Below are 25,352 nucleotides of genomic sequence, written 5' to 3'. Positions count from 1 at the left end.
TTAGACATTAATGCCGTTGGATGCCGGCTCAGTGGTCTAACTGATATTTTGAGTCGTATTTGATCCCCCTCTGTTCTAAATGTTTATTACCATCTCCAATACAGATGAATAGATGATTCCAATCAGTGAGTACATCTGACGCAAATCAATAGATGTTTTGATTAATAAGTAAAAATGTCAGCTACATTCCAATTAAAAAAGAACGGACAATTCGAAATAATCTTTATAATTGCTATGCTTCAGTTTATAAACGTATAGAAGCTAACATGGTGTATTCAAACGATTACTTTTCTCATTCAGTTTGAAATGGCTTAGATTATCACATTGTTAATATTTTAATTGAAATTGTATCAGGGTTAGTTGCCTTGTGGACATCCTTTGAGGATTGTCTCGAAATAGCCAATTATGATAAAAGTTAATATAGAGTAGTTGACGAGTCCTATAAGGGGCAGAGTACACGTCCTGGATTCCACTTCTCACCATATTCCATCTATTCTAAACAACTATTCTCATCAGCATTGAATATTTGCCAACAAAATAAGTAGACCATGATATTAAGCCACCTAGGTCTATTGTAAACTTAGTAGATAAGCTTTGTTAGGTCTATATGACTGGACGATATTATATTAGATACTAGCTAGTGACTGATAAAAATAGTTAAAAATTTATAGCGAAAGTTTATTCAAAGTTATACATGAATTTTATCAGCTATATTATCATTAAGATCAAATTAAGTAAACAATTTATTACGCCAAAATATAATGCAATAATTGTCAGATTGAATACGTAACTCACAGTGATTCAGTGAATCCATCCAGATCTTTTGAAGTACAGAAACTTGAGTAGAATTTAAAATTGCACCATCACAAATTTGTCATTGGCGAGTAGATTGTTTCTTAGTCATAAAAGTTATGCTTTAAAGGATTACGATAACTATGTTCGATAACATGAGGCCACCATGAACCAAAACAATTTTGATAACTTCTTGTATGGAAGATATGTAGTTTGTTTGAAAAACTTAATATTATAATACAGTTGCTAATAAACAATTACCTTATTTAGTTCGATTAAAGACAAAACTGTCTATTCCATATGAGAAGGGATTTGGTGGGGATTTTAGTAATTTTATAGAATTGAGATCATGAGTCAATTGGGTACCCGCTCAGTGGTCTGTCGGTTAAGTGCTCTGGCGCGAGACTGGTAGGTCCTGTGTTCGAATCTTGCTAGTGCGGGATCGTGGATGCGCACTGCTGAGGAGTCTCATAATGGGACAAAACGGCCGTCCAGTGCTTCCAGGTTTTCAAAGGTATACCATATGAACTAATCAAATCAGTACTCAGTATATGAAGTCATGATTATATCAATATTTATTTCAATTATCTGAAAATTTCTGTTAACCTTATAGTATCGGTTGTTATGTTAAGCTCATATACTTTATTCCAGATTCTGGACAAGCCAATTCACCTATCCTTCAGAGTCATGTTTTGATCTTGTTAATGATTCACTTAATAACCCTGACCATTTTTATATGAGCGTAGGTGTGTGTACACTTCTTATCCTATTTATCACGTCTCTTATTTATTCTTGTCTGACTATGAATATTGACCAACGCTTGATTAAAGTGAGTTGGCTTACCAGCCATCTCCAATGCGTGTCATTTTCACTTCGCTCGCTGATATTTACTGGTGTGCTTATAACTTTCTGGCCTACTTCATTTGTCAATAAAACTGTAGCTGCCGCTTCTCTTTGCCTTCTGACTTTATGCACCGTTAAGATTTGTATTATAACGGTTATCAAGGTGAACGATTAAACGAAGTACGGCACTACAACCTATAAATTGAAGAATGACTACTATAAATAAAATTAATAACTTATTTTTTCATAGAATCGTTCAACTGAAATTAGATTCTTGATAAGAGGTGTTACATATCTGATTGAATTTCTTGAAAATTTCAAAAATACATAATTCTTTTATCATTTTTTTTCTTCAAATATCTAGTTTGGTTCTGGTGACAGATGGTCAATCGTTGTAACACCTTTTCAATATGGTGCAACAAAATGTCAGAATCCACCACAAAGTGTTAATATTTATCAAGGTATGGCCAACATGAATATTAACATATATATGTTGTTTATAATCTAAGTTACAAACATTAGGATGACTCAGTGATTCTGAATAAATAACTATTTTTTAATAGTATGCATATTTGGTATGTGGCTAGGAGAAGTATTCAACGATCATATTTTCTCCCGCTTGGGACTCATCAGCTGGATGTATCCACATTTCATTGTTGATATTCATACTGAGACACATACATCAACACTAGAATATGGTAGATCTAGTTAACAAATCGCAAATAATGTGAAACATACATCCTGGATTTCATTGCTTGCTACATACCATGTATGCTAAAAGCTGTGACAACCATATCGAGATAATTTGTTCAGGATGTATGCATGGCAACATAGACTGATCAACACAAGAAAATTACGAACTCTCAATAAGAACGGCATGTGGTTGAAATGTGATGTGATAAGGGAAAATGTGATACTTACTAAGGTAGTCTTTGATGAATTAGTTTGCATAAGTTTATGATAAGTATTTGTAAAACATTTGCTCCATAGTATTTTTATTCAATACATTATTATTATTTGGTTTATTAATAACTGTCCATATTTTGTTTTTTGTCCCTAGAGTAAATTCAAATGACTGGTAATGTGTCATTCAGACGTTTTCCAAAAAATGACCTAGTTATTTACCATACTAAATGTATTCTTTGTGATCCAATTTTTTGTCTCATATATTCACATTATTTTTAAGTTTAAATAAAGAAAGGTACTTGTGACCATTCATCTGTTTATCATAGCGTTTTGACTGAAATTTTGTAGATGTGGGAATTTACGTGACACATCGAACATTGTGAATAAAGTCATGGAGATAGTAGGTCTTTTCATCTTTGATTCTGGTTTTGTTGTGGGCTCGATGACTGATGCACTCTTATGGGCAATATTCAATTTATTTACTTAGATAATAATTTGAGGGCAAACAACAGTCATTGATACAAGTTTTCTCAGTTTCATAAATACTATAAATTGGTTACTTTGATCTTCCTATTGACATTTAGGACTGCCACTGATCAGTTTCTAATGGCATATGTGCATCGTGTTCGAACTGCCTCGATATTGATATTAAGTCATTATCATTTTTAAGCAGAGATGGATAGTGGCTAGCAATAGAATCTAGGACGCGCGTCTCATCTTATCTGGGACAAGTCAGCTGGATGTACCTCCACCTAGTCCTTATATTCAGTTTAAGTAAACTCAGTAGATAAGTGGATAGCGAGATATCGTTTAAAGCAAATGGTACAAGTTTTAAATGCCGAAGTGCACTTCAACTCTAGGATGTTGATAAATCTAGGATACATCCTAAATGAGACGAAAGGCGCGTACTTGATTCCATTGCTAGGCACCATCCACCTTTGTTCCATGAATCATCTTGAAAACTTATTTAAAGCACAATAAGTTTGTGTTAACTTCTGAAACAAGTCAAAAGCGTGGAATAAAAAGTTCTTACGATAAAAACAAACCAAAGTACTGTAGCTTTTAGTTATTGGCTTCGCTTTCCACAATTTGTTATAAGGTAATTGAAGCGACTGGACTTCGACTACATAACAAAATGTAAACTGATAAAGGGGACTTTATTTATGCATTTGTTCTATAACAAATTCCTTATTTAAATAACAGTGATAATTACTGACTTAGCAGATGTAACACTGGAATTACAACCACTAAATTGTAATATTGTATCGCCTTTCATCTACTTAGTTTAAGGCTACTATACTAAAAATCATAACCTCCAAAAAACATGTGTTGCACAAGGTTGAATTTTATCAGTAAATTCCACTGATATCACCTGAAAAATTATGTAATATATATATATATACCACCACTTTAGGATAACTTAGTTGTAGTTTACTTTTAACTACTTGTAAGTAGTATAGCTTCGCTTTTTGAAAATTTCATTGATACAAAGGTGGTGAACAGCTTTATCCAAGTGTGGAGGAACGAACGAAACTAACTTTTGTTTAAATTTTTTTATTCCGTTCTTGCTTCAGTATTTAGATTATTATTGGTGAAATCAGAATTTAACTATAATGTAATGAGTTTCGTATAGAACAAGTTTTCTGCATGTTTGACTAGGACAAAGATTTTGTTTATTCAGGTAGTTTTGTGACGACTTTGCATACTTCTAGTAATTATTTTCACACCTAAAAACAATCATCAAGAGATTTATCGAAAATTAGGGAGTATCGTATGATTGAAATTTGTATCCGCCTCTTCTCATTGTGTTTAACCCAAGACCCATTAGGTTTAGGAGATATAACGAAACTACCAAATCGAAATGTTTGGATCCAACTGTGTATATTGCAAACTTCAGTTATTCTCTCCCATAAACTGTGATTCTCACCCTTTTGTCACCAATTGGTTTCTACTTCACAATTATAGTTATCTTTTCAGGTAATGAAAAGATTCTTACGAGAATAATTTCTCAGTGCTCTACAGTTTTCAGCAACTTTTCAACTGAAAATGATTGAAAAATTACTTTTAACTTTTCGTGTTCCTAAGTTTTATGACATTTTTGTATCGATTATTACTTTTTCAGACACTCACAAAGTTATTATATCAGATGTCTGTTTGGAACCTGGATTACCAATCGTTTTACGTATTGTTCCTGAATCGTATCCAGAAGGAGCATTTACCGAAATCCTAATTACTGATGTAAGCATATTTTTTATGGTAACTTGAGCTTTATGTATGCTGATTTGTTGTTTCCTGTTAAATATACACTTCATGCCAATCTATAATGTATTGGGTCAAAAATTACAAATTAACAGACTAGATGAGTAAACACTAACAAACATGTCATCATAAACCAATGAAGAACTCTTTGAATATTCAGCAATAATACTGAATGGCGGCACTATATTCTCCTACAAACGCATACAGAAAGCTACATAGGCTTCACCAGATCACATTACACATAACCGGATCGATCATATTTGCATCACTTGAAAATTTAGAAGATTAATGAAGGAAGTGGGAACAAAGAGAGGAACTGATATAGCCTCAGATCACCACCTAGTTGTGGGCAAGATGAAGCTGAAGCTAATGAAGCGCTGAACAACCAGAAAAAAAGCACTACAAAGGTTTAATACAGCCTTCCTTTGACATACTGACAAACTCAACGAATTCAAGATAGCTCTTAACAACAAGTTACAAGCCTCACAAGATCTACTGAAAAAAGAGACTGCTATGGAGGAAAGCTGGAAAGGGATCAAAGAAGCACTAGCTTCAAAGTGTCAATAGGTCCTGAACCGCAAGAAACATCGTCATAAGGAATGGATCTCTACCGAAACTTTGGTCAAGATTCAAGAAACGAAGAACACGAAGACAGGAATTAACAGCAGTAGAACAAAAACAGAAAAAATCAAGGCACAGACTGAATACATAGAAGCAAACAAGAAAATGAAGAAGAGCACTGGAGCCGACAAGCGGAAATACGTGGAAGACCTAGCAATGATAGTGGAAAAAGTTACTAGTGAGGGAAATATGAAACAACTATATGATATGACGATGAAACGTGCAGGGAAATATGGTAAACCAGGGAGACCGGTCAAGGACAAGGAAAGCAAGACAATCACCGATATTCAAGAACAGAGGAAAAGATGGGCAGAGTACTCCGAGGAACTCTTGCATAGACCGGCCTCACTGAATACACCGAAAATCAAAGCAGCACACACAATCCTACCTATAGTGCCACTCCACCAACGATCGAAGAAATCAGGATGGCCATCAGACAAATGAATAGTGGGAAAGCAGCAGGACCTGACAATGTATCAGCTGAAGTATAGAAGTCAGACATATAAGTAACTGGAAACGTGCTACAGTCCTATTTAGGAAGATTTGGGAAGAGAAACAAGTGCCGACAGACTGGAAAGAAGGATACCTCATCAAGATACCAAAGAAAGGAGATCTGAGCAAACGTGAGAACTACAGAAGCATCACACTACTGTCAGTACCATGAAAAATCTTTAACAGAGTGTTGCTGAAACGGATGAAAGACTCAGTAGACACTCAACTTCAAGATCAGCAGACTGGATTCCGTAAGGATCGGTCGTGCACAGACCAGATTGCGACACTACGGGCCATCGTTGAACAATCAGTTGAGTGGAACTCGTCACTATACTTCAACGTCCTTGACTATGAGAAATCACTTAACAGTGTGGATTGGAGAACATTATGGAAACTTCTTCGACATTATGATATACTTGAGAAAGTCGTCAACATCATCCGAAATTCATACGACGGGCTTCAGTGCAAAGTGATGCATGGAGGAAAGCTGACAGACGCCTTTCAAGTAAGGACCGGAGTTAGACAAGGCTGTCTACTCTCCCCCTTCCTCTTTATTCTGGCAGTCTACTGGATGATGAGAACCTCGACATCTGAGGGAAAGCACAGAATACAATGTTCAGACCGGAATCAATTAGAAGATTTGGACTTCGCAGATGACTTACCTCTTCTATCCCATACACACAAACAAATGCATATGAGAAGAACTAGTGTAGCAGCAGCCTCTGCATCAGTAGGATTCAACATACACAAGGGGAAAAGCAAGATCCTTAAACACAACAAGGAGAACACCAACCCAATCACACTTGATGGAGAAGCTCTGAAGGAGGTCAAAACTTTCTCATATCTGAGGAGCATCATCGACAAACAAGGCGGGTCGGATGCAGATATAAAGGCAAGGATTGGTTAAGAAAGGGCAGAGTTCGTAGAAGTGAAGAGCATAAGGGACACAAAATAGTTGTTAACCAACGTGAAATCAGAATCCTCAATGAGAACGTCAAGACAGTTCACCTGTACGAAGCTGAAACTTGGAGAACTACCACGACCATCATCAAAAATGTACAAGTATTTATAAAAAATTGTCTAAGCAGGATACTCAATGTTCGTTGACCAGATATAATTAACAACAGTCTACTGTGGAAGAGAACAAACCAGCTTTCGATTGAAGGGGAAATTGGAAAAAAACGCTGGAACCGAATAGGACTTTAGGTTTCGCAAATCACCGAACTGAATCACGAGTCAAGCGCAAACTTGGAGTCCTAAAGGGAAAAGGAAAGGATGAAAACCAAGGAACACATTGCGCCGGGATTCGGAAACAGACATCAAAGGATGAATAGCAACTGCAAACGACTGGAAAGGATTGTCCAGGACAGAGTTCAGTGGAGAACCCTGGTGGGTGAACTATGCTCCTCCACGAGAGGTAACATGCGTAAGTAAGTAATACTGAATGATGATTGTAGTATATCTCAAGCTGGTTAAATCTTGGTAAGTATTAATAAGATCTTTGAGGTTACCAGTATTAAACAGAAGTTAGGTTTAGCTTTCCCTATTTCGTATAAGGTAGTTAAATGTTAGTAGATGAAGTATTTGAATCCATGGTTATAATAGTGAGACAAAATCCCCGTTTCAATAGTTCCTATTTTACGTCCAGTACTACAAAGAACTATCTGTATTTTATTTGACTTAAGTGGGTCAATTTTCATCTAAGTATTCATAGGTCAAACATTAGAAGGTGGATGCTTCTGACAGGTCTTCATTCTGAAGTTTTTATAATTAATCCGCATCGCCGAATGAGTCATATACTTGAACGAAAAGCTCATTCAGTGCTCCCAGGTTTTCAATGGCGGTGTAACATTGATCAGTTCATGACCTCAATAAAGTATTATTTCTGTTAACACTGTAAAAACACTGTAGATTAGCTGAACTTCTAAAATGACTGAAATAATTTGACCTGTGATTTTATCTCTGAACTGATATCCAAATATTAACAAAATGGGTTTTAGAAAACGGAGCTGTCAGTCAATTGACCGGATTTGAATGTATACACTGTACACTATTATTTATATGTTAGGTATTCAACCATGCGATATGACAATAAATAACTTGTCATTCAACAAATATAACAAAACACTCATTGATCATTCATTTCTGCCATTCACAACAGCCAATTTAACGTAAACACTGATATGCCGAATAGATTCTAGTTTTTTGAATAGTTTGTTGGATTTTAATGTGACTCATTTTTTCATTATTTTAAATTGATATTAAACAGAGAATAGTTGTAACTCATTAACTAGTGCATGCGCCGTTGTACTAGTAATGCATGTCAAAGACCACATGGAATAAAATAAATACCCAAATTTTCAGATCTAGCTAAGATCACAATCCTTGTCGATCACAGAATCGGAATACATTAGTTAAAATGCTTGAATTCAAATAATCTGTGGCATTAATGGTTTTATTATCAAATCTGTGAATCATTACTTCAATGCCTACGTGATGGTTTTCATAGGCTATAACTTCTCTTTTTTAAGTTGTTATGTCTGCAGCTATCTGTAAGAAATGTCTGCACATATTTTACTGACTATTAGGTAGTCATGATAACAAAGAAGGGAGTAATTTCCTTTTTTGAAGTTAGTGAAATCTATTTGAGTCATAAAAGACATCATCGTTAAGAGGTTTGAATAATAAAATAATGAAGATTTTAATGCATCAACGGATATTCCATGTTTTTTAATTGATGAATACCTTTTTTTCAAAACTAACTGAACATACGTTTGCAAAGAAAGATCAAATGAACTCAAATAAACTGTCACTTCTTAAGATAGCTCCAAAAACCCTTTCAAAGCTGTAAATTTGTTTCTGTTATTATTTATCGGTTGTATTCTTCACATACTGATCTCAGTTCGAGTACAACTGAAGATCAGGTAGCATTAAACAGTTGTTTTGTTTTGATATGGGATTTCTCATTAGTGGGTAGTCGTGACCTCACCCGAAAATGAATTCAGAACCTTGAAGTCTAGCGGCGACCACTTAATCACCAGCACCACTGACTCCTCTCCGGTGATACAATTTTAACTTCAATCAATTTGTAAATAAATTTAAAACTTTGAGTGAAAAGACCAATACTGTTAACTATTCATTCACTCTATTTCCAAACTAAAGATCATACTGATACCTACTGATGACAGTGAATTAGCACGTCGTTGTGAAGTCTATCGTGAAATTGCTATGGAGATCTTAGCTGGTCGTCGTGAAGATAGAACAGGATTACCACCAGAATGTGAAGTCTATTTCCGTTTACCACGTTTAAGTTGGAAAGAGAGCAGTTCTGTGGCACAAAGTTAGTTTACTATTTTATTCCTTTTGTTTAATTTTCCACTTGAGTTCTAATGTTTTAGAAGTTTGACTTCATGAGGTATAAAATCGTTCTTGATCTGTATTCACTGCTTGTCAATACTTGTCAGCAAGTGATATTCATGGCACTGAGTTCATTCGTATTCATTACTAGAATTAAAAAATCAGCCAGTATCATTTAATTAGGAAATGTGCAAACACTAATAACCTACAAAAATATCGATGTATTACAAATGAATAAGTTTTGTGTATGTCAAAGGAAGCACCAAAATATGTAAACGCAACTCAATATGAAGTAGAGTGTAACAAGATAAAGGAAGGTCAGTACAATAAAAAATAACAAAGATGAATAGAAATTAGTGTATGGGAATGGAATAATAAAAATAATATTAGGAGAAGCAGTTCAGTTATGAAAAATACAACCAGAAAGGATTCTTTTAGTTAAAGAAGTCCCTCTCTTTTATATGAAGAAATTAGAAGGAAGTTACATCAGAACTACCACTGGGTCCTATTCTGAACCATGTCTGATAACGTCTCAAAGCACTGTGTTACATTATCTCTAGGGCTACAGCCAAGAAGTCTTGAAGGACCAACAGATTCTAATCTTACTATGTGGTGCAGTATAAAATTCTGAACATATAATCTGTTCGGTGAAATAAAATATTAACAGAAGAATGATGGAAGTAGAAAAGCCAAATGGGATTAAGTCTTTAACAGAGTAGGAGAGAGGGAAAAAGATAGTTTTCGAAAACTAGTGGTTAAAACAATTGTAAGAGAAAACCATGAATAAGTTTCATTTATACCCATTGCTATTTCTCCTTTATATAAATGAAAAATAATAAATTTTACTATTTTCAATAATTCTTAGCGTTACTTTTTTTAATCTACCAGGATGTTTATGTAATTCAACTGGTTCACGTTCTGAAATATGTGATAAACTAACTGGACAATGTCCTTGTAAAGATGGAGTTGTTGGTAGACAATGTGATCGATGCGCACCATATCATTATGGTTTCAGTGCAAGGGGGTGTACTGGTGCGTTTATCATCATTATGATTGTTATTAATCATTCTTGTGTACATAAAAGTAATATCTTAAAACAATAGTCTATGATATCAATTTATTTATCAGATGAATACGTAGATGTTCCAGAACCACAGCTAGTGAAAAGACCCAGAAAATTCCTCGAAAAAAGCCTAAAGGAGCCCTGAAAACTCTTGAAAACATTTTATCCCATCAGCATTCAAAAGAAGTTGCTCAGAAACATTTAGAAAGTGAAGAGTCACATGTCACATCTCTGATTGGATGACTACCTATCCTGTTACTATGTTTAGTAGGGTTCCAGATCCTTCGAGAAGCCAAGGGCCATCTGAAATGCTATAAATACACTCAATTTTCTATACATAAACTAACTTTAGAGTGATGCGTTCTTTCCATATTTCGCGTCTTTTCTTTCACGTTCACATTGTCGTGTAGATTTAGCCTGCGGTTATTAGAAGAGCTTAGGAAACCTGTTCAAGAGTTCAGTCTGAAGATTTATCAGTTAGATATGTTGACGAGCAAACTTTAATGGGATTGCTTATATACTTCTCATCAAACCTGTTTTTGTTAGTTAAAAGTTTGATCTAGAAGTAAAATTTGAACGTATTCACAAATTAGTCGTAACCAGCAAATTAGATTTTCAAAGACAGTGATTTAAATAGTAAGTGTAATTAGTGTAATATATACCATTAAGAGTCAAAATGAAAATATATATATTCAATGAATGAATGATTAATAATAGAAATTGAAAGTTACAATATATCCATTTGCAAAAGATTAAATCAAAACAAATTTTCCATTGGGTGAAAGTTCTTGTAATAAATTCTAATAAAATGTCTAACTCTGGACAAAATGGCAGCCCAGTGCTTCCAGGCGTTTAATGGTAGTCTAGCTTAGATCAATTCATGAATTCAATTGTCAAAATCAATTGTCTTGTGGTGGTCGATATTCGATGTTATCCCTAAACTTCGTATATTGTTCATCTTGATAACCGTTACTCGATAACGTCCTAACGGTGTATAAATCAGAAGGCGAATACGAAGGGTTAATTTAGTTTATTGTTGGACCACACACAGATATCCAATATTACAGGCACGTTAAGCAAGCATGAAAGAGCAGTGCCGTAAAGCAGGCGAGTGAGAGAGAGTCAAATGAGCGAGTACAGTGCAGTGCAGTGAACACGATTAAGATGTATATATATATATATATATATATATATACAAATGGAAAGGCATTAATCATCAAATCAATTAAGCGATTAATAGTGAGGCTAGCAGAATGAATACATGCGTATGCAGTAAGCAATGCTCAAGCGTACATAATAAAGGTACAGCAGTATAGATAGGTTGTTGTTGTACGAATGACCGTCCGTTAAATAAGTTAACAAAAGGGCTTAGCCAAATTAGATGTAAACAAACTCAATAGTATGTGAGCTGCTATAGTCTAATGCTAAATGACACAATCAATATTTACAGACACATTTATATAAATATTTACTAGTATTCATTAGCATTTCTATTATTTTGTAGATTGTGCATGTGATCCTCAAGGATCTGTCAGTTTACAATGTCATGAAGATACTAGTCTTTGTGAATGTCGACCAGGAATTGTTGGTAAACATTGTAATATGTGTAATCCTGGTTTTTGGGATTTTCCAAATTGTCGTCCATGTATATGCAATGAATTTAGTGATTTTTGTAATCAGGTAATAGAAATTAATGAATAAGAAATTAATTTCTAGTTTTATTTGTGTTACTATGGTTCATAGATAAGTATTATTTCATTTTCACAGTGAGAACACATGAAGGAAACAATAAACTGTGAAGTCACTAAAGTAATAAATGAGCCACTTATACCTTGATGAATCACAGACAAACTCTATTGTTTTTATCATGATTCCAAAAGACTATCGACCAAGTTTCTAGAAAGGTTGGTGGTACTCCCTTTAACAAAAACTCAAACGTAACATAAGATAGTTGCTTGGTTATCTCTAATTCTTGATAATTAACCTTCCGTTAAAAACAATCTAAAAACTATTATTTACGTCACTTTAAATCATTTATTCTGTGGTTTCTCGATGCCGATTTAGAGTACAAGGATTACTTAGGTTTTAACGTGACTCTGTAAAAGCACCATTTTACAATACTTAATAATTATGAACATACTTAATCCATGTGATTGTATGGATTTTTGCTTGAAGTTCATTTAAAATGGTATAAAATGTACCACTAGCAATGTCTAAACTGACAGATGGGAGAATATCTAAGAAAAGTAAAGGTTGTGAAGATGTTTGTTTTACCGCTTCAGACGTATCGGGAACGTACACCTTTAACTGTACATGATATAAAACATAAGAATTTCAAATTTTGGAATCAGTATTTTACAACTTAGATTCTGAATTTGTTGGGGATGATAAATCCCCAGAACTTACTTGGTAAATGACCTAATTTTGTAATTTATTTTGAAAATTTGAATTTCTTTGTTTCCGCGCCAAAAGCGCTCTTTTCACCTTCGAGTCTCATTTCCCACTTGTAAAATATCTTAAACGCTATTGGTCCGTTGTATCTTTGAGTGTGCTATTTTGTAATGCTGCCCAAAGACAATTTATCGCTGTATATATACGTTTGAGTTTTTCCCCTTACGATTGCTTGTACTTCGACTGCCTACGGAATATATTTTCCCCTACTTCGCCTTGGACTTCTTCCTCTAGTTAGCGGGGCCTGGGACAACGGATTAGATTAGCCTATTGTGTCACTATGTTGTCATTGACCTTCGTTCGTTTACCGAAAAAATCAAATTAGCATCAAGCATATCAGAATTAAACTATAAACATTCATATTTATGAAAATTAAGTAATTCACAAAATATTACGGCATGAGTAAAATTACATTGCTGCAAATTTGTCTTCACTTTATACGTATTCGATCCTGGTAGGCTCAAAATATTTCTATAATGTTTTGATATTTAACTCGGAAACTAATGGTCTTTACTCAATTCAGTAATTTGTGTGCGAAAATACGTATATACACTTGCAGGATCTATTGGTTTTGACTAAATTTTATTCAACTAGAGTGTATGCCCTGACGATAAAATCTAAGAGAAGCCCATTGCACAAGCAGTTGGCTATCAGGACTCAGTAGCTGAGTGGATAACGCGATGGTGTTTGAGGCCAAAGGTACTGGGTTCGAGTCCCAGAGTTAACATCAACTCTGAGATGCAGATACATACATCTGACGAGTCCCACTGCTAACCACTATCCGTCTTTGCTTATCAAGAGAAGATTGTTCATAACTTTCCAGACTTTGAATATTTTTAATAGTATTATGTATGTAAGATTACATTTATCCTCAAAAATAGTCTTCTTTAATCGAGTATAAGATTTTTAAAGGTGAAAAATTGATTTTTATGTATTTTTTTAATATTTACATTATATAGACTACTGGAATATGTGAAAACTGTAGAGATAACACTGGCGGTGATCACTGTGAAACATGTCGTGAAGGATTTTATGGTGATCCTTTGAGAAAAACTCCTTGTAAACCATGTTCATGTCCAGGTGGTGGATTAAATCATGCCAAAGAATGTCATATGGGACCACTGGAAGAACAAATTTGCATTTGTAAAGTTGGATACACAGGTGAGTAAATGTTTTGTTATCATCTCATTATTCTGTATTTTTTAACAAATAAAATCGGTCGATTTTTTTCTGGAAAAAAGTTACTTTCCTGATTACTGTATTAACTAACTGTGTGGTGTGGGCTACTTATATTCACATAAGTAGTGTATGGTGATGGTCAGGCATAGAATGTATTTTTGCAGAAAACCGATAAGGAAAGAACTGAAATAAAGTGCAATTGATACGAAAATGCATAAACAATGAAATTAGAGAAGATGGACTGATATTTACAGAAGGAACAGTGAAGATTGAGACAATTGATTGTTATTTTGCAAATTAACTGTTTGCTGTATGGTTATCAGATTTTAGTGAGATATTCTGTATTTTTCGTGTCATATACATTCGATTGTCCCCACCCGTGTTCTTGTTTACTATAACTGATTCTGTAATGTAGGTTTGTATTCATGAATTTCCTGACATTACTTCGGACTAAGATTCTACATTTCCTATCATAAATACAAGCCGAATTCTGTTGAAAGTTATGCTAAATATTGCTTGCTGTCCCAAAACAGTAGTTCAGTGAATTCGCACATATACCTGTAAAGATACTTTACAATTATAGCTTATTTTTATTAGTATAGGAGATTTTGAATATAGTGGTTTCGCATAACAGGCTGACTGTTGTTATACAATAATTAAAAATCAGAAAGCACTAGACAGATGTTTCATTTTGGCATAAGACTTCAGAAGTGAGCATTCACGAACTTATGAAGGATTAAATCATGGACACCAAGGGATCGTAGTGGGGACTTAATTTTCAGATCTTTAAACTGGTATCCAATGGTTAACATTTCTAACCTTTATCTATTCATGATACCATGCTACCATCATCATGATATTTGTCTCATCTTCTACATATGTGAACTTCACAAGTTCATCGTTTGATTCAAAGAAGGAGAAGGGAAAACCAATTTTCATCAATGATGAGGATTCAAAAATTGAGGTTAATATAAAGAAAACACAATCCACTGTTAGCTGATTCATGTGGTACATATGTATCTTTTTTTCAGGTCCGAGATGTAGTCAGTGTGCCATGAACTATTTTGGGAATCCAACTGAACCTGGTGGCTCTTGTCGACAATGTGAATGTTCTGGAAATATTGCAGTTAATGTACCTGGCAGTTGTGATCCAATCACTGGACAATGTTTGAAGTGTTTACACAATACAGAAGGTTATTACTGTGATGTAGTAAGTTTGAAATTAATCCAGTGTATGATTACATAAAATGATTACTGAAATAATGATAATCTTTTTCATTTTACATTTTAATGTTATTTGTTATATTGATTGCTTGAGTGGGTGCCCTGTTTAGTATATGAACACACAATTAGAGAGCAGTGATTTTATCGATTGCCCAATGATACACAAAAACCGTATGAGCTGTCTTGAGTACCACTCGGTCCTGCTTTTTGTCTAACCCAACCAGTTAAGTCCAGAACACCAATAACAGCCTCGGCAATATGAATCATTATTCTCAAACATACTGAGTTTATATACCAACCAAACTGACCATATCGTACCATAAAATAGAAAATAACATTTGTACAATAATTGGCAAAATGTGGCTGTGAATAGGGGGAAAGTAATCGATAGACTGATGATAACTCAAGAATCGTATAATAATAGGTCAAAGGTCAAAATAAAGCTAATGATAAGAGGAACATGAATACGATTAGGTTAGTTATTTAACAACTATATAATAGGAAATATACATATCACATTGGTCCATAAATAGTCCTAAAAGTTACCATTCATAATTCAACAGGGAATATAACATTATTATTAACAAGAGTTTGAACTATCTTGTTGTTAATATTGAAGACTAATTTTTGGTTAATCATTGTTATATATATATATATATATATATATATATATATATATATACTTATCTCGATACAACCGTCTTATCACAATCTTTCTGGAATAGTTAGGTTATAGCTAAGAGTGGAATTCAAGACGTTCATTCAGTCATTTTTGGGAAACATTACTTGAATGTATCTATATTCCAGTAATATTGTTGAAAAGTTAGTGGCTACCTGGATTCAGTAGATCAGTAGGTGACTCTTTGACTTTTAAAGTGCAGGGTATTGCGTTCGAGTCCTGATGTGAACAATAACACTGGCAAAAGGGATATACTGCTGACATATTTATATGATTGGCCCATTCTGTTTCCATTGTTCTTGTGAATAAGGTGACATTAATCAAAGATAGCATTTTAATATAAACATTTCACACAAGAAAAATATATACCATTTTAAAACTTTCTCACTTATTTATCGTATTCACCTATTTATTTATAGTGTAAAGATGGCTTTTGGGGTGATGCAACACGCCAAATGTGTCAGCCATGCAACTGTTACCCATTAGGTAGCATTGATGAAGGTGCTGGCGGTTGTAATCGTGAAAATGGACAATGTTCATGTCTACCAAATGTAATTGGTCCAAGGTGTTATGAATGTGCACCATATTTTTTCAATTTAACTTCTGGTAAAGGATGTGAACCATGTTTATGTGATCCAACTGGTTCAATCGATGATTTATGTGATCCGGTAGGTTTAACTTCATCTAAAAGTTATATTTTTAAAAGAGAATATATATTGATGAAGCTACAATTTGTACCGATTCATAGTCGATGCATTGTAAACATGTAATTGATTGAATTTGAATAACGACATTTTGTAATGATTAGCTATACAAACGAAAATTCTTTATAAACATATCCATCACTTATTTTTCTTCATTCAGGATCGTCAACGGATCACTAAAAATAAGGAGATTGATTATGAATACAGTGATCATGAGTGCTGTTACAGGTATGAGGGCAGTTATCACTTCCCGGTTGCCCACACGGTGGAAGGGTTCTTCTAGAGGTACCTGAAAAGGAAATTGGGTTAGAAATGGTCTTAATGACTTGAAAGCGTGACCGTAGTGCCCAAGGGACAACTGCTTGAGGTCGGTCACGCACGACCCTTTTGTGGGTAATTTTTGTGTTAGCTCCGTACTTGTTAGGACCTTACCACCGAAGACGGATATCCGTGGGATAAGGCGAGGTGTGCATTTTTAGGGTCGACCTTTTCTAACCCCACCTCTCCTTGTGGGAAGGCAGCATCGCTATTATGCTGGTTGTCTGAAGGAAACACCTTACTGCTGTCACACCTCTGTACATTCAGCAGTACGACTTCGCCTTCGGACCTTGGGTTTGCTGGTTTAGACTTACCGCTCTTCAACCGACCTGTCTGGCATGGTTCCAGCCAGTATAGCTCGATTGAATCATCACAATAGGCAAGCCTGACCACCACGTCAAGGTAGCAGCGACCGTCGGGACTAAAAATAAGCGGTACCAATTAAAAGTGATCTGAAAACTGAATATCAGTTGGGTTATTTTATATATAAAAACTTTCTTCTTAGTATATTCAGATCCGTTTAGGTCGGAAGCCTGCAATTTACTATACTGTACAATAAATAAATGGCTGGCTAATAATTCTCATCACGATTACTAATAATACTGTGACATTGCTAATTTACTATTCAGTTTTTATGTCAATTATCATAGAAAATGACCTAATATCTCAAATTATTCACATATTTTATAATCTAATCCTGCTTTAAAGTTTGTGAATTTCCCAAAGTGGTATAGAATTGCTCAGGATCAAATATATACTTCATATCTAATGAACAACACTAGGTTGGCAGTTCATGTTAAATGGGACTTTGTCTTTTGTATCTTCGAAAATAAACTGTCAGGTTGAACTTTATGTAGACTATAGTATCAATAAAAAAACTAACTAGAAATTAGTGCCCATTAAACTTACTTGAAAGTTATTTTAGATAGTCTGAACAGAGTGTTTACTTATTTCTTTGGTTTATATATGAACTCCAAAAGTAGTTAGTAAATATAATTTGTCAGCTAGTGAATAGTGATCAATAGTAAATTTGTCTATTCTTCTTCTAATGCTGATGAAATTCTATCGATCATGTGGTAATGTAGCCACAAGGTTGAGTACACGAGTTCAAATTACTTAGCCTCAGTTCCTACAAGATTTTAAGTACACCTTGATAATGAGTGCCATCTAGAATGAAATCTAGATTAAACAGGGTTGACTGCTGACTATATTCAACCACATAATACTAGTTAGTATGAATGGCTATTATATAATTACATTTTTCAGTAGTACATTTTATTAGTTTACCTTGATAAATTGTTGCTAGATAGATTATACTCATCAAGTTTCAACTTAGTATTTACTGTTCACAATTTAATTCCAACAATACTACGTATATATTCCAGGTTATGGGCCAGTGTCGTTGTAAACCAGACCGAAGTGGGCGCAGATGTGATCAGTGTAGAAGACTATTTTATAGCGATCCAACTACTCCAGATAGGTGTCTACGTGAGTTCATTAATACTCTCATTTACTGAAAATAATTTCTTTAAAAAACATTTAGCGTTTTTGTTAAGTAATGGTATCTACTTTCTTGTTCATTGGATATCACTTTTTTAATAAATAAAATTCCTTTTTTTCCCATAGCTTGTGATTGTGATCGAGTTGGTTCAACAAGTGATTTATGCGATCCATTAACTGGTCAATGTCCATGTAGAACGGGTATAACTGGCCAACGATGCGACAGATGTGACCGAGGTACTGAAGGTATTCTACCTGATTGTGTACCATGTGGTGAATGTTGGAATAACTGGGATAAAGCAATCGATAAAGTTATTAGTAAGTTAATTATCACTACTTTTTATTTCACTTAGTCTATTTTAGTTGCTGACAAACTCAGGAGTTTGTTCATAGATTTGTTTCCTGATTGCATGTGTTCCTCTGATAAAATCCATCTTTATCCCCTATCACCTTTATTAAAAGTACAATCTGGAGAAATGTCAAGAATCACAATACTATTACTATTCCAGTCTTTTTTGCTAATTTATCGTATTGCGGTAATAATATGTACGTAAAAGTCTCAGTAACGGGAGAGGATTTACAATAGATACCATAATTTTTTAGAATTACCTCCACCCAGTACTTGGATGAAAGTGGTGTGCTAATGTAGTTTATCATCCGTTGATGTCCCACAGCAAACGTTTTGTAGGTTAAATGTAATTCTTAATTGAAGCAATGTAGTAATAGTGTACTGACATCAGTGGACGTTTAAGACTGAAGAAAACTAGCAAGAATTCGATCTGATATTCAGAGAGTCTTGAATTTAAAGCTCCCGAATTCCCGGCTATTGACACGAACACATATCAAAAGTCGTCTTTACTGGTCCCGAAGCTCTATAGATCGATATCGACCGGTAAAACTTGAAGGATGATAGACCAAAAGCTGGCTGGTTATGTAGATGCCTTCCCCAAATATTCTGTTAATTAGGATGTGCGTTGATAAGAAATTGAGTATTTATCTAACTCTACTGGATCAAGTTTTCATGAGAAAAATACATACTTACCAAGTCTAACAGATTGTCAAGATTAACATTTAACAGGTCTTCACATCGAAACCAAGAACTAGATAACATCTTGACTAGTTTGAGCTGCTTTCCTTGTCAGAACTCAAGTTAGTCTGTATCTTTTTTCACACACAATTTTTTTGTAATCTCATTTATTTCAAGGTACAAACGATCATCAGCATCTATTAATATGAAGCTGAATCTATGCAAACTAGATAAATCGGACAATTAATTCACAACAACACTTTTATGTTAATAAATTGCTTCCAAGAGGGAAGATGAGACTTCAAGAGATCTTTCATGTATAGACAACAATTCTAAAAGCATGAGCTCCTTTTCTCTCATTTTCTTTCTCCTGCATTACTATTACTACAATGAGAGTTAAAACAACAAATACAACTGTTACTATTATTGTCTAATGAAAGAAGACTCAGGTGGGGACAACTAATGTATTTATAATACAAAATTGCAAAGTATAAGAACCATACACCAAATACTTCATCTGTAAACTCCCATTATTTGTCCTTCACATTCTGTATGATTCTTCACGTTCACAATTCCTTTCTATTTTGCCTTCTGTTCTCTTTAACTTGATCTTCTTAGCCTTCTACTGCCAGGTTTTCCACTTCTTACTGGTGTTACATAATACTTATGACTATCGACGCAAGTAGCATGCACCACAATTACATCAAAACCATAAATTATTATTTTTTTAAAATATTTTTCTAGGTGAATTAGATCGTTTACAGAATCAAACGAGTCAACAATTACCTAAAGAATTAAAAATTATGTTTGATAGTTTAGTCAGTTTATTAGATCAAATTGAACATGTACCATGGATGACAACAGATGATACAAGATTGAATGAATTACGTGATGTATTAAAACGAAGCGAGTAAGCGATTACTATTAATCAACAAAAATACACACACACACACTCACACATTTGTTATAAATGTTTGAGCATAATCATAATAAAATGATGATTTGATTAATATCCTTGTCCGATGGTAATGACATTCAAAGTATGAAGGAAACACTTTGATACAATAATTGTTCTATGACATTCTGGAATTGTTCCATTAAAATAATTTTAGATAAATTAACTGCTAGCTAGATCACCTATTATCATAATTGTGTATATTATTTAACCGGTCAAATTAATGTAAATCCAGTTAGAGATTGTAATAATAATACATTGGTTAAATGATGATATTGTAGTGAAGCGAATACTGAATAAACGGTAAATGTCGAAACTATGATATGTATTAGATTCACTTAGTATTACTTGTTTGAATCTTCCCATTGATGTGTTAGGACTGCAACTGGTCAGTCTCTTATTGGTATATGTGCATACTGTGCGTATTGCATCTTTATAGCCTTATTATGGGAAGATTCAAACAAGTAATACTAAGTGAATTTAAACTTCACCCCATTGCACAGGCAGTTGGCTATCAGGGCTCAGTAAATGAGTCGATAACGCGATGGCGTTTGAAGCGAACGTTACTGGGTTCGAGTCCTAGAGTGAAGATCAACTCTGAGGTGCAGATACATCTAGCTGACGAGTCCCAAATAGGACGAAACGCGCGTCAAACTGGATTCCACTGCTAGCCACTATCCATCTTTGCTTACTATGATATGTATTATTATTACTACGATTACTATTATTATTATCATTACACATATGCTTATCTCATAGTTACTAAGCAATTGGACTATTATGTCAGTATATTCTGTTTATTACAAACTTTCATTCGATCCAAGAACTATTATTGTACGTTTTATTATTACTAATTTATTGCTAAATCAATCACCTACAACTTGCTCGGTTTTACTGCCATTTTAAGTCTGTTTATGCTTAAGTATAATTTTATAATTTATGGTGTGATGTGCCTAGATATGTCTACATTAGTACTTGGAATAGATGGAAATAGAAACTTGGCTGCTGTTTTCGCCTTTCGGGATTAGAGCTGGAAATTTAATGCTTGCATGTAATTAGATCAATAGGAGCTAAGCTTACGTTCGTTCGAAACTATTCGTGTCGGTTGGGTCGTTTCATTGGTCAAAGCTGAGGACGTCAGGACAAAGACGGAATAGCATATGAGGAGTAGCAGAGATTATAATCGGATTTCGGATTTGCGAATAGAGCGAATGATTTCTACCAACGTTCTAGTCATAACAGATTGCTCGTCTAATTTTTGGTCAATGGAGTAGTGTATACCGACAAAAACAAACATTTCTGATTTTAACAAATGATATATGAACAAAAAACGATCACAAAAATTCATTCAGCGATTGTTTATCAATAATCTGGTATTTCGCATGATTACTTTGTATATTCATTTGCAAAGTCATAATTGATGTTCGTGAGGTGTAGATGGGCTTTTGGGGAATCCTTGTTTATCAAGGCTTCGTGCCAGTTGACACGCGTCAGTAAGGCACACTTTCAATCTTGAGGGGATTGATACTCACTGTACAATCCCAACGTGATTTACTTTGATCCTAAACGCCATCGGTGAGCTATTTTGATCTTGACCATCTTCCAGAAGAATTGAGATGCTTGTATTGACTGAACACTAAGTATCAACCAATATCATGTTTGCCTAGTCCTTGATACTGACTAAATTCTACTGATCAAGTTATAATGTGGCCATTAATCTAGTTGTCTACACTATGTCAGTTGGGTTCTGAATAACTTAGTGGTAACGTTTCAGACTGTGAAGCTGGGTAACAATTGTTTGAACCTAACAGAGATTGTCAGTTCCCTCAAGACTGCAGCTTAACCTTGCTGTTGAGTGGCAACTAGAACAAAGCTCAAATCAAACATGATTTTTTAACAACTGATTATCCGGTTCCAGGCACTGACTTTATTACCCCTGATTTACCACTACTTTTTTACCAAAGTAAATGTATCGAATCAATCGTTACATTGGTGTTGGTCGACCAAACTATTTTCGTTCAAAATGTTTTCATCAACCTAATGTTATTCATATTGCATTGATTACATATTTTTGATTTTCATCACACTTTTACACAAGTATAGAAAGAAATCCAAATTAATTTTTATTCATTTTAACCTTATTTGTCTACTCCTCTTTATTTAGAGAAACTATTATGCGTTTAAGTTCACTTGATCAATTCGCTGACAGTTTAGTAAAATGGGATGATTTAATAACAGAGAGATTAGCTCAACAGTTAGAGCGTAAAGGAGTAGTGAATGAAGCAAAAGCACGTCTTGAAACACTAAAAACACAAATGCAAAGTATAATGGATGAATCAATGAAATTGGAACATCTTGATAAAAGAGGTAAATAAAAATTTACTTTTATTTATGTAAGACGTTTGTGGACATTGTTGAGTTTGGTAGTTTACATCATGAACTAACCTCAGTTAAACAACCATTGAAAACCGAGAAACACTAATGGACGTCTGTTTCATCCTAGAATGGAATTCCTTATTATCCACAACTCCACCGAGGATCGAACTTAGGACTTTCAGGTCTCATGGAGAGAATTAAGCACTTGACTACTGAGTCGGGATCCAATGGTTTAAGTTCATAATTTCAATCAATTTGTGATATCGCTCAACCATCTTTAAGTATCACTGGTTGAAAAATGTCTAATAACTGATATGGTCTGTTTTATAAATTAGATTTCCTAGTTTCATTTCACTAATCGTTGTTTCTTTTTATTTTATCACTGTAACTGATTTCAATGCTGAATTTGTTCTATAGATGACGCCAAATATGTATGCTATTAATCTTGTACACTAATCTGCCCTTTTATAGTAATACTTATTCTCTTAGCTGGAAACATATGTTAAACAATTCTGAATTCCCTCATTGACTGGAGTTATCTAAATGTGTTCATTAATGAGAAATCCTCAGTTTGTCAACCTACATGATTTCAAAACAAATGTTGAAATGTAACAACTCTTCTTATAACATGATCTGGTCATTTGCGCTATTCACCTTATTGTCACAGAGTTTACCTCATAGCCATAACACTACTGAAGTGATTGTAATATTATAATTTAGTAGTTGTTTGTAATATTATCATAACAGGATGAATATTGAAAAATTTGAACATTTGAAAATGTCCTACCAAAAGTTATTGTTTATATTTCTGTATTTTCATAGTTGGAATCATGAGTCAATTGGTCGCGAATGCGGGATCGTGGATTCGCACTGCTGAGGAGTCCCATAGTAGGACGAAACGACCATCCAGTGCTTCCAGATTTTCCATGGTGGTCTAGCTTCAGTTGACTCATGATTTCAACTATGAAAATACTGAAATATCCACAAAAGCCCCTTCTGGTTTATATTTCTGTTGTATAATTATTAAGTACTTAAATTTTTGTATTTTTGGTATTTTGGTATCCTAAATGTAAGCTTTTTTGTGGTAAACAAACTATTATTGTGTATTGTACCTTTCATAAAATACTATTCATTTACTACAGACCTGTTGCACAGTTTTCATCTACTTATGACGTGATTATACCGTTAACGTATTTTCTTGATGATGTTGATATGTGGTCAATATTTTACTTTATTATGTGGGTTATTAATCATGATTGACATGAGTTTATTAGAAGCTGGCTGATGACTTCTCTTTAGACAAGGAATAAACAAAGACTTCATCGTAGCCGACCAATAAGAGCTTATGTCTTATCACCTCAAAATTAATTGTGGAGGTTCAAACGTATGGTTGGTCAAGTCTATAAAACTAGGCTACAGAAGAAATAGTAGACGAGGAATAGGAAAATTAATAACCACAATTCTTTTAATGGCTTTAACACGTAATATAGATCATTGTAATAAAGCCAAAACACATACAACTTGTTATTAACTATCGGATTAAATTTTTTACAAATGGGCTACATCAGTGATTTACTTAGCAAAATAAAATGAAGCGGTGAACATTATAGTTCCTTCGTTTGTTGTAGAACTGTTGTTTGTGCGAATGGACTAGAAACTCTCAGCATGAATACAAATGACTAATTTATTTTGTTTTACAAAGTGATACAACACATGATATAAGCAAAATATCTAAACGTGTATAGTTGACATAGTATTTTGTACAATGGTTCTTCGTTACATTTCACAGCTCCAAACCAAAGATCACTGAAAGTGAAGGATGAGAATATTCAATCAATGCTGCTATATAGTGACACTATTAGGAAAGATAATTGGTAGTGATGGCCAAAGACTTGAAATAACAAGGTCATTTGTAGTAAAGCGAATGTAGATATCTTTGTTATTTTTTCTCAGTTTTTAAATAGCTCACTGACGTATGAATTTAATTGTTTCTCTTCTAATTTTCTGTTCTTCTTCGACAAGATTATTTTCACTTTCTGAGATTCATTATTATCTTCATAGTTATTCTCCATTGTATAGGTCATAGTCATTACAGACTGATCTAAGTTAACATTGAAAACCATGCAGCACTGAACAGTTGTTTCGTCCTAATAAGGATCTACTCAGAAGTTTGTGCCAACACCAGGGTTCGAACTCACAACCTGCAGATCCATCAGCAAGTCTAAAAACGATTAGATTCACTTTGTTGGTATCCAGCGGTACAATCTCAACTCCAATCAGTTAGGAATGTAGCGTAATGATCATCCAGTGCTGTTGTTGTTGATTTTATCACTCTCGAAATTTCTGAAACCTACCAGTCACAACTCGGTCAATTTTCACAAAAAGCTTGGAATAAGTAGTTAGTAAGCTGAGGATTATAATTCTTCTTTGTTTCCAACGGTACCCAAACTAAGATCAATCTGTGGTAAATATTGAAATTTACATAGTATTGTTTGTTTAGATCTTCCCATTGATGTTTTTAGGACTGCAACTGTGAATTTAGGCTATATCGAGACAATACGCACAGTATGCACATATGCCAATTAGAGACTGACCAGTTGCAGTCC

At 34.2% G+C, this 25,352-nt stretch overlaps 1 protein-coding gene and 1 non-coding gene across 2 annotated transcripts in view; both read left to right on the top strand.

The window, feature by feature from the left end:
* Positions 1 to 25,352, top strand: part of Smp_148790 (laminin beta chain-related) — a 76,433-nt gene that overhangs the window by 28,871 nt on the left and 22,210 nt on the right. The window contains exons 11-22 of the mRNA XM_018791171.1: positions 2,000 to 2,096; positions 4,664 to 4,779; positions 9,076 to 9,253; positions 10,159 to 10,302; positions 11,838 to 12,013; positions 13,744 to 13,945; positions 14,995 to 15,173; positions 16,286 to 16,534; positions 18,274 to 18,376; positions 18,515 to 18,706; positions 20,160 to 20,325; positions 22,535 to 22,737. Of these exons, the coding sequence (XP_018645684.1) occupies positions 2,000 to 2,096; positions 4,664 to 4,779; positions 9,076 to 9,253; positions 10,159 to 10,302; positions 11,838 to 12,013; positions 13,744 to 13,945; positions 14,995 to 15,173; positions 16,286 to 16,534; positions 18,274 to 18,376; positions 18,515 to 18,706; positions 20,160 to 20,325; positions 22,535 to 22,737 (2,005 nt within the window). The remainder of the gene's footprint in view (positions 1 to 1,999; positions 2,097 to 4,663; positions 4,780 to 9,075; positions 9,254 to 10,158; positions 10,303 to 11,837; positions 12,014 to 13,743; positions 13,946 to 14,994; positions 15,174 to 16,285; positions 16,535 to 18,273; positions 18,377 to 18,514; positions 18,707 to 20,159; positions 20,326 to 22,534; positions 22,738 to 25,352) is intronic.
* Positions 13,440 to 13,508, top strand: Smp_tRNA_01357_Pseudo_TTG.1.1. Its single transcript has one exon. It is a non-coding gene (tRNA).

The sequence above is a fragment of the Schistosoma mansoni genome (genome assembly GCF_000237925.1).
Source record: "Schistosoma mansoni, WGS project CABG00000000 data, chromosome 4 unplaced supercontig 0032, strain Puerto Rico, whole genome shotgun sequence".
Classification (NCBI taxonomy): domain Eukaryota; kingdom Metazoa; phylum Platyhelminthes; class Trematoda; order Strigeidida; family Schistosomatidae; genus Schistosoma; species Schistosoma mansoni.
This window is presented reverse-complemented; position numbering and strand designations above follow the sequence as displayed.